Genomic DNA, 10,658 nt, shown 5'->3' with positions numbered 1-10,658 from the left:
AGCACAGCTCAGCCCCACCTTCCACCCGCCGCGGGCGCGGTCACGTGAGGCGGGCCCGTGGAACCAATGGGAGGCTCGCGCCGAATGGAAGGGATTGTCTGACCCCCATGACGTCACAAAGTTGGCGGGGAGCACGCTCCTCTTCCGCCCCCGCCCCCTCCGCCGGGCCGCGGCCCTCCCTCCACCTCCCCGCCCACCCTCCACGGCGCAGCCAATCAGGAGGCGGGAAGCACTCCGGCCCGAACGTGAGGGTGGGGCAGGGTGGCGGCCCGGCTGGTAGGGGTGCAGAGTGGGTCGGCCGGGGTCGAGGGGCCGCGCTCCAGGGAGCTGCACGGGGCTGCGTGGAAGGAGCGCCGCGTGGTGCCGCCGCCGCCTCCGCCTCGTCAGGAAAAAGCGGTTAGTCTCCTGCTGTGCCCGGTTCGTACTCCCTGCTCCGGGCCACGAGCCGCCGCGTCCGGAATCCTCCTCCACCCGTCCAAAGTTGTGAGGGAGGCGCCGGGACAGGGGCGCGCGGCGGGCTTGCGGAGCTGCGGACGCGGGCGTGCGGAGGGCGGGAGGAGCCCTGGAGCGCCAGGTGCGCGCGGGGGCGTCGGCGCTGCGGGGCGGGCGCGGCGGCGCTGGGGGCCGTCTGGGGGTGGGGTTGGGGCGAGCCCGCCTGGCAGCCCTCGCTCGGGTCCTCAGGGTCCTGTGCGCCCGCTGTCAACGCGGGGAGTGTCGCGGGGTGCCGCAGGAGGGTGAGCTTCGGGCAAGCTGCGGCGCGGCGTGTCTGCCTGAGGGTCTCCCGTTACGCACCCGGGGGTGCAGGATGGCCCCGTTGACAGTCCGCCGCCGGCCGACCCCGGGTCTTCTGGACTGAAGTCAGCGCCGCATGGGGACCGGCGGGCAGCGGGCGGGGGATGCAGTGCGCTCTGGGCTCCACGCCTGGGCTGGATGGAGGGGCTGGCCCCGGGGCGCGCCTCTGCCTGCGCCTGGGTCCCTGCCGCCTCGGGCTGTGGCTGTGCCTCCCCGTCGGGGTGGGTTTGTTTGTTTGGTTTCTTTCTTCTCCCCACCCCTTTTTTCCTCCTCCATTCTTTTCCCTCCTCCCAAGCCCATTCACCGGGCTGAAGCGAGACCTCGCCCCTCCTCCGCTCCCGCCTCCCGCCCTCGCCTCCTCTAATGAGCATCTTTGCCTTGCTTTCAATGGGCCGGTTCTGCTGTCGCTGCTGCTGCCCGCGCGGGTTGTGGATGTTGTCGGCTCCGTGTTGTGATGACAGGAGAATGTGTGTGTGTCCCGGGCCCAGGCGAATTGGTAGGTATTCACTTAACTACCTGCGTTGAGTACCCAGGAAGGATGGTAACGGATTTTGTGTGTGGATGGTTTTAGGTGGGTCAGCATGGAATTAAGGAATGAGATAAGGGGACAAAGGCGTTCTGGATTGGGATAGCTTTGATGCCTTTATGAGTGGAATTTTCAGGTAGGAACAAAGGAAACTAATCAAACAAGTGTTGGCGTGGTGCTTTGTGTCTTCCAAAGGAAACCGGTTTCTTCATTCATGTTAAGATAACAAGAGGTTTGAAATGGCTAGGCATTTCAGAAAATGCCGAAAAATCGCGGAGAGTCTCTCATGTAGGGTGTTTAATGCAATTGGATTACATAAACTGGGGTACTGACATATTTAATGACTAGTATAGGTTTTCTTTTTTTCATTTACGTTAGAAGCTTTGCAAAGCTATGGAGCTCCGGAATAGGTACAGTAATATCATTTTCTAATTAATTTGGTCCCTGGGTTTATTGCTGAAGTGGAATCATTTCTTGGCATGGGCTCTGCCGAGCACATAAGTAAGAATGGATAGGTCTTTTTCCTGTTTCTGGTTGCAGCCTATCTCTATTAGTCATTGGCAAAATTGGCCAAATCTGCCTAGGACTAAGATGCTGCATTCATATGTGGCTGAGTCTGGATCGTGGAGTAGGAACTTTTCTGTGAAAGTATGGTGAGGAATAACTTGAAAATTTGACACTTCTCCTTTTTACTAACAACTGTAACTTGATGCTGTTCTTCTTGCCTGATCAAGAGCCATCTACTGCGTTAATTTAGCAAGCTTGTGTGTCAGCAAAAGTTTTGATGTTATGGGGGGTTTTCTTGTTGCATCACAGGATAATCAAAAAGATAACAGTTTTGCAATGCTCACTTACTGCTTATGAAAGCATTTGGACTCCTAAGGATATCTGATCTGATGGAGAGAATATATCACTTGTACTAATGAGGATAGAACACTCATTAATCACAGCAGGATTTTCATGAATTCCAACTTCCCTAAGAATTTTGTCTTTGTGAAGGCATGTTGGGAGTTGGGGGATTAGGATACAATATCGGTCCATATACTAAACCCGTGGAAGATACTGTCGAGACAATTTACTTTCAGATTTTTTCTTTTTAATCTTGAGGATCTTTGCCTGGAAGGAAAAATGTGGTTGAGTATTTGATTGTTTGATGTTTGAATTTAAATATTATTCAAAGCACCTGCTGCATGAATCATTAGTTTTTTGCCACAAGGGTTTTATTCCTTTTTCAGTCAGCTATAAAAGCAGGAGAAATATCAAAACAGGAATTTAAAGAAAGTGCAGGTTTCCTAGATTTGTTATTCCTTGAATAGACAGCCAAACCCTGTCATGCATCTATCAACTCTCTCTGCACCCCCCTCCCCATAATATTTTGAGTCAGTCCCTACAGACACTTTTTTCCCCCTATGAGATGCTTAAGTTTTTAAGGACAAATGCAGACGTAAAATTATGAAGGAAATTTCCTTTCATTAAGATTGCATCTGTTTACAGAAAATCTTTATAAAAGCATAACATGAGCTGATGTACTTTCTACATGCAAACCTAAAAAGAGATAGGGTTTATGTCTGGAAGCCAATGTCATGTGGCCCAACATTTGAGCACATCTCCTGGCTCAGTCATATACACTTAACCTTTGGATGACTTTCAGTTATTCAGTTTGAAGTGCAGTTATTTAAGTGGTTAACCCTGATGGATTGTTCTTCTGGAATTTCTGTTTTTCATTATTGCATTTCAGGATGCTTATTTAGTAATGGATTCTTATTTCCAGATTCTAGCCATTGCTTTCTATTGCCTGATCTTGTCTTCATTTTTGTGAACAAATCCCTTCTTAGTGCAATTAAAATAATGTTACTTTCTATCACTTGCAAAAGATGCTCTGTATGGCTGGTTTATGCAGTGCTTATTACAGAGCAAACAAGAATCAGTGATTATTCAGTGTTTAGTTTTCTTTGTTTCCCTCCTCCCCCTTATCAAGTCTTCTCAAATTACTCTTCAAAAAAAGGTACATGAAAATAATTTACTCTATAGCTAACACTTGCTATTTGTAAATTTTTTTTCTTAATCATGTCTGCCTTGGGAAGGAATTGTTGATATTAAGACTGAAATGGTTTTATTTTCCTTATTCCTTTTTGTTTATTTCAAGTATTTCCAAATTCTGTTTCTTTATGATCCAAATGAATACTTTGAAGAAATATCTCAAGAATTCAGGGAAAATGTACGTTCAGTTGAGGAAGAAGAGGAATTTTTTTTTTTACATAAATTATGTGGATTAATGTTACATGTTTATTAAATTTTCTAGATAAATGCCCAGCAAATTATTTTCAGTGTCCTATAGTGAATGATTTTTTTCTAAATCATAATTATAATGCTGTACCTTTTTAATCTAAACTTTAGACTGTTATTTTACTATTCTTTATTGCTTTCCTAGAGCAAATAGATACCTTTTTTTACAATAAGAGAAACTTTTTTGTCTTTTTAATTCATATTTAATCTATAATTGACAGTAATTATACATATTTATGATGTACAATGTGATGTTTCTAATGCATGTATACATCAAATTGGGGTAATTGCCATATCTGAGAAAACATTTTTCTTGGGGTGAATTCTACCTTGGATCCATAGTAAATGAAAATGTTTCTATAACTTTTCCTTGCAGATGCTCAACAGGGGACAAAGATAGCAAGTACATTAAATTCTAGAACTGAGACCATTCATATTACTAACAAAGTTTTAGAGCTACTAGAATACTTAAACCTTTTTTTTAATCACTGAGGGCACGGTAAAATTCAACAATGAGTGAATGAAACCTGTGTTTGATTTCAAAGCCTCACTTCAACAAACATAAGGGCATGAATCCTAGAAGAGGCCTCAGATAGCATCTGCTCTGATGTGTTCACTTATAGTTCAAGAGAGTGATACCCAAAGATGTGAGCTGACTTTTCCAGGATTATTTGGGAGTTAGTGGCAGAGCTGTGTCCCTTAGCTTGTCAAATTGGCACAGTGATCTAGAGAAGCAGGGTTTGTAAGATCATTCACTTGGGTACAGGAAGGAAATATTAGAATTTCTATTTTTATTTCATTATGTAGAGATTTTTTAGTATGTGTTATAATGTATATTATATTAATACAGTAGTATATGTATACAACTTATAAGTAATTTGTAAATATACATATTTGGGGGTGCATTTTAACCCTTTTTTGGTGATAGCCACGTGTAATCAATGCCAACAATTAACCACAGTTCTAAAAACAGGATCTTCATAAATGGAAGAAGTCCCTGTACAAAATGGGAGATTTCAAGGCATTTTTAAAGGATGAAGAGGGAGAAGAATGATTGGCCAGGTAGACTGCTACTGCATAATGTTACATAACCTTCATCTCCTCAGCTTTCCTCAGCCAAATCTATTGTACATTCTGTACTGTTTGTACTGCACAAAGAAATATGAAGAAAAGAGAAAAATTGAAGCTCGAGTACAGGAGCCAGGAGTTTATTCCTGGCTCCATAAATGATTGGGATTTGTACTTATCAGAATATACCCTATAGAAATAGTACATGATATGTGTATAAAATATAGTACCTCCTGGCACAAGGCTTAGCATGCAGATTGACTTGCTTAATATTTGCAATAAAAGCAAAGCTAGATTAAGTAATTTAAAATGTAACTCTTTTCTTTGTGTACATCTGTCTAATTTGCTGTCTAGGAATCCCAGTCAGAAGTTCCAGCCTGCCGCTGTTCTCTGATGCCATGCCAGCACCAACTCAACTGTTTTTTCCTCTCATCCGTAATTGTGAACTGAGCAGAATCTATGGCACTGCGTGTTACTGCCACCAAAAACATCTCTGCTGTTCATCACCCTACTTTCCTCAGAGTCGCCTGAGATATACACCCCATCCGGCATATGCCACCTTTTGTAGGCCAAAGGAGAACTGGTGGCAATACACCCAAGGAAGAAGATATGCTTCCACACCACAGAAATTTTACCTCACACCTCCACAAGTCAACAGCATCCTTAAAGCTAATGAATACAGTTTCAAAGTGCCAGAATTTGATGGCAAAAATGTCAGTTCTGTCCTAGGGTTTGACAGCAATCAGCTGCCTGCAAATGCACCCATCGAGGATCGGAGAAGTGCAGCAACCTGTTTGCAGACCAGAGGGATGCTTTTGGGGGTTTTCGATGGCCATGCAGGCTGTGCTTGTTCCCAGGCTGTCAGTGAAAGACTCTTTTATTATATTGCTGTCTCTTTGTTACCCCATGAGACTTTGCTAGAGATTGAAAATGCAGTGGAGAGTGGTCGGGCACTGCTACCCATCCTGCAGTGGCACAAGCACCCCAATGATTATTTCAGTAAGGAGGCATCCAAGTTGTACTTCAACAGCTTGAGGACTTACTGGCAAGAGCTTATAGACCTCAACACTGGCGAGTCAACTGATATTGATGTTAAGGAGGCTTTAATTAATGCTTTCAAGAGGCTTGATAATGACATCTCTTTGGAAGCTCAAGTCGGTGATCCTAATTCTTTCCTCAATTACCTGGTGCTTCGAGTGGCATTTTCTGGGGCCACTGCTTGTGTGGCCCATGTGGATGGTGTTGACCTTCATGTGGCCAATACTGGTGATAGCCGAGCCATGCTGGGTGTGCAGGAAGAAGATGGCTCTTGGTCAGCAGTCACACTGTCTAATGACCACAATGCTCAGAATGAGAGAGAACTAGAACGGCTGAAATTGGAACACCCAAAGAATGAGGCCAAAAGTGTGGTGAAACAGGATCGGCTGCTTGGCCTGCTGATGCCATTTAGGGCTTTTGGAGATGTCAAGTTCAAATGGAGCATTGACCTTCAAAAGAGAGTGATAGAATCTGGCCCAGACCAGTTGAATGACAATGAGTATACCAAGTTTATCCCTCCTAATTATTACACACCTCCTTATCTCACTGCTGAGCCAGAGGTGACTTACCACCGATTAAGGCCACAGGATAAGTTTCTTGTATTGGCTACTGATGGGTTGTGGGAGACTATGCATAGGCAGGATGTGGTTAGGATTGTGGGTGAGTACCTAACTGGCATGCATCACCAACAGCCAATAGCTGTTGGTGGCTACAAGGTGACTCTGGGACAGATGCATGGCCTTTTAACAGAAAGGAGAACCAAAATGTCCTCAGTATTTGAGGATCAGAATGCAGCAACCCATCTCATCCGCCATGCTGTGGGCAACAACGAGTTTGGGACAGTTGATCATGAGCGCCTTTCCAAAATGCTTAGTCTTCCTGAGGAGCTTGCTCGGATGTACAGAGATGACATTACAATCATTGTAGTTCAGTTCAATTCTCATGTTGTAGGAGCATATCAAAACCAGGAATAGTGAGTGGATCTTATCTTGGCAATTCTCAAATGAAGTAAATTTAAAGGGCAAATCAATATTTTAAAAAGATACTAATATAATAAACATTTCCAGTGAGTAATTCTAAGCATTTACCCATTTGATAACTCTAGCTAGTCAAGTACTCCGGATTGACTTTGCACCAGGGTGGCAGGATCATGAGAGTCTGGTTCTGCCTAGGTTAGACCTCACAGCACCTGCACTTTTGAAGCAAGTCAGTTCCTCATTGTAGGTGTCTTGAGATATTGGCTTCTTTTACCAACCTGAGAAAATCAGGATGACCTGGCAAATAGGATCTTGAGTAGGCCAAAAGCAAGGATCTTTCTGGGTGTAGTCTCTTGAAAAAAGGGAAGAAACAATACTCTTCACACCTACAGACCCCTTTCTCCACTAAGATTCCAGTGTACATGAGAACATATATTTATTGCATGATTTTCTAGGTATACAATCTATGCATTATTCATATAAATTTATTTTAGCCTGAAATGGTATTCAGATCCAGTACTTTAAGCCATAAATAACCAAGAACCAAGCAATCTGAATTTGTAAGTTTTTGTGATTATTTGACTGGAATGCTTCGTAAACGGAAGAACTATACTCCCTTCCCCACCCCTGGTTTCTTGATGTGATTGAAACATTTTCTATTTTGCCACACACTTGAAGACAATAAAGGTTTTTAGTTTTATCTACTCTTATATTGATGTTAAATAAAAAAGATTTTTTATTTATATTAATGAAAAGCTTTATTTAGTTTGAAATAAAGAGATCCAGAATAAAAAGAAGAGACTGATACGTTTAATTATTATCATCTTTAGCCACCAGCACATCACTCTCTTATGTAATCCCCGAAGACTTGGCATGCTGTAAGTGTGTGGTGGGTAGACTGCTGCCGGGGAATCATACCTCTTATTTAGTGTGATAAGAATCTTCATCACTTTTGGAATTCTAAAGATGATGACAAATATAAAATAAGTTTAAATATCAATTTGGGGAGTAAGGTTTAATATTACCATCGGGTACTGAGACAGGAGGAAGTTTTTATTTTTACCCATTTAGACATAGGTCAATTAAAATATTTGGTTTAAAATTACTAAATGTGTTAAACATATTGTAGCTTAAGATATATGTGTTAAGATATATACATGAAAAATTTTAAAAGATAACTATTGTGCATGCCTGATGCTTAATAGAACACTTAGTATCGTCAAGTGTTGTTTGCAGCAGTCTCCATAATTATGTGCAATCCCTTCTAATACTGTATCAAAGTAAATGAAAATAAATATATTCAAATTGGCTTTTGGGGAGCTTATTTGATATGCATCAAATGGCATTTTGTTCCTGTGTTTGGTGATCTGTATTCAGCTGTGCATATATTTTCATCAGTTATTCTAGCATCACTGTTTAAAAAAATGGCTATGATTGTGTTTGATAGTCACTTGGATTTTAATATAAAACATGATCAGCTTTCATTATGTAATTAGTGCGGTGTTTAGGGTTCAAGGACCTCCTAGACTGTGGATACTGTATCAGTGCAGTATTGGCTGCAAAATTTGTTCCAATTGAAAATAAGACTCCAGAAGATTGCAGCTCAGAACATCCTAGAATGTTTGTTTTTTGAGATGGTTTTGTTTTTTTTAAAGTCAGCTTGGAAATATTTATCCAGGCAATATTTTGGAGGGGGGAAAGGCTGTACTATATATTTATTCCTAAATGTTTTAACAGAGACCTCATCTTTTAATGAAATATGTGGACTTGCAGTAGCAGAACCCATTTTCAGCTACTATTTGAATTGTTCTTGAACAGCACCACTGAAAAGTCCCATAATATTATATACTGAAAAATGTCTCATGCCTATATAGTACAGGAAATATAAAATTGGTTTCCTATGGTCATAATCAAGTTAGTAATGTTACAAAAGAAACTTGGTCTACAGTCTGAAAGCTGGTCTACTCTCTATAGAAATGAAAATGCAGTGTGGAGTTGACATTGTGAAAATGAAAATAATTGGGTTTAGAAAATCTGTACTGTTATCTAAAAGCAATTATGATTTTGTACTTGGTTGTCACTATGATGTGATGTCTAGAATTAAAGAATACATGTAAACTTTCATGGTATTTAGCCTTTCTTACTTTTTTTTAAATTTAAATTTTCTAACATATGTATTCACCTTATGTATTTATATTTAATTGGTTCATGATATATAGTACACCCTTTACTTGTTACATGGAATGTTGGTATGGTTCACAGTACTTGGTAGAAAACTGTCTTGTAAAAGATGTGTTTGTGTGGAGACATATGAAACAGTTTACAGAGAATGGTCAGAGAAATGCCCACAGTGAATTAAAACTTTATATCTGCTTTCTGGATGTCTGTGTTGGTTTTTAATGATAGTAAGATTCATTAGATGCTTTCTAAGGGGGTAGATTTTATTTAACTTTAGGATCCAGTAGATAAATAAAACATTTTTTTAACTGAGGTATGATTTACATTCAATGAAATACACAGATTTTAAATTTGTAATATGAGATTGGTAACCTCCATACCTATAAAGATACAGCACTTTTCCACTACAGAATATTTCCTCATGCCACTTTCCATAACCCTCCCTACATAACTATTGTTCTGATTTCTATCACCGTAGATTAGTGTTGCTTGTTCTAGAAATTCATGTAAATGAAATCATGTGTACTCTTATGTCTGAGTTATGCTCGGTTTTTTTGAGATTCACTTGTTGAGTGTGTTCACAGTCTATTCCTTACTACCAAGTAGCATTCCAGTGTTTGAATATGTCACAATTTATCCATTCTCTGTTGATGAACATTGTTAGTCTCCCCACCCTGCCCCCTATTTTTAAGATAATTTTAATATTAACAATTCCCAGGAATACTGTTTGGTTAAGATGTAGCTTTAACTTTTCAAATCCGATTACAGGTGAGTTTTATGTTCTGTACCTTAATGGTAGGACTGTCTTTTTTTTAAAGCCCTTAGATGGAAATTTTTTATAGTGCCAAGTTTGGTGGGATTGGGGAATGGTCCTTTGCTATTGACCTCTCTGTACCTCTCCCACTGAGAATTTTGTTGGGTTCATTAAGCCCATTAAATGATTGTGTTGATGACTAACCTATGAGAAAAAGGCAAATTAGAGCTTGATTTTAGATGGTCTTGGTTTATCACTGCATCGCCATTGCTGAGATGAGAAAGGAAAAGGGTGAAATACTGTTAAGACTGGGATGGGGTGAGTGACTTGAGTGTTTTTGTTTTTATGAAGGTTAATGCTGCCTAGAATGAGCTTTCTTATTCACTAAACATATGCCTGAATATAGGTGGTTAGTTTTGTCCTTTATTATGTACAGGTGGGTTTAGGTAACTGTTACCGTTAGTTTGTAGGTTAGTTTGTAGGTTGACATACTTAATTTTTTTCATAAATAATAAAACAATTGCTATTCATTGTAGAATTTTTCAGACCTTCCAAAGCTGGTTCCTGTTCAAATTGATGCAGTGGTGCCTTAACTACTTCCTGGACAAGCTGAGTAAATGAAGATGTCTTTTTTTTTTTTTTTTTTATCTTTTTTTTAAATTTCAAAGTATTATGGGGAATGAAGATGTTTTAACGGCATCAGAATTGACTTGTTAAAGTATAGAGGTCATTTCCTTTGTTTCTTTCAGAATTTACTTTGAAAGCCAAGCTTAATCCTATTAAATCGTATCTGTCCAGTTCTTAAGACACTACAGTTTTTACCCTGGATTGAATCCCAATAATACAGCATTGTTTTCTAAATAGGTCTCAAATTAGAAGTCTTCAAAATTAATGTTAAGAATGATGAAATCCGTGGACTCCATGTGCCACTAACAGTGATTATCGAATGCACATATATTAAGGACAACACAATTTAGGTTCGGTTATTTAGCCAATATTTAGGTTCATAAATGGTGCCCATCCAACCCTTGACTCCCAG

The 10,658-nt window shown here is 40.6% G+C and overlaps 1 protein-coding gene across 1 annotated transcript; it reads left to right on the top strand.

Annotated features, from left to right (window-relative positions):
- Positions 1–1,253: 1,253 nt before the first annotated feature.
- On the top strand, positions 1,254–7,331 carry PDP1 (pyruvate dehydrogenase phosphatase catalytic subunit 1). Its single transcript, XM_069466224.1, has 2 exons — positions 1,254–1,288; positions 5,027–7,331. The coding sequence occupies exons 1-2, from the start codon at positions 1,258–1,260 to the stop codon at positions 6,682–6,684; spliced, it is 1,689 nt and encodes a 562-aa protein (XP_069322325.1). The 5' UTR covers positions 1,254–1,257; the 3' UTR covers positions 6,685–7,331.
- The last annotated feature ends 3,327 nt before the right edge of the window (positions 7,332–10,658 follow it).

Source organism: Eulemur rufifrons, chromosome 3 (assembly GCF_041146395.1).
Source record: "Eulemur rufifrons isolate Redbay chromosome 3, OSU_ERuf_1, whole genome shotgun sequence".
Lineage (NCBI taxonomy): Eukaryota > Metazoa > Chordata > Mammalia > Primates > Lemuridae > Eulemur > Eulemur rufifrons.
The sequence above is the reverse complement of the archived record's forward strand: the minus strand, read 5'-3'. Positions and strand labels throughout refer to the sequence as shown.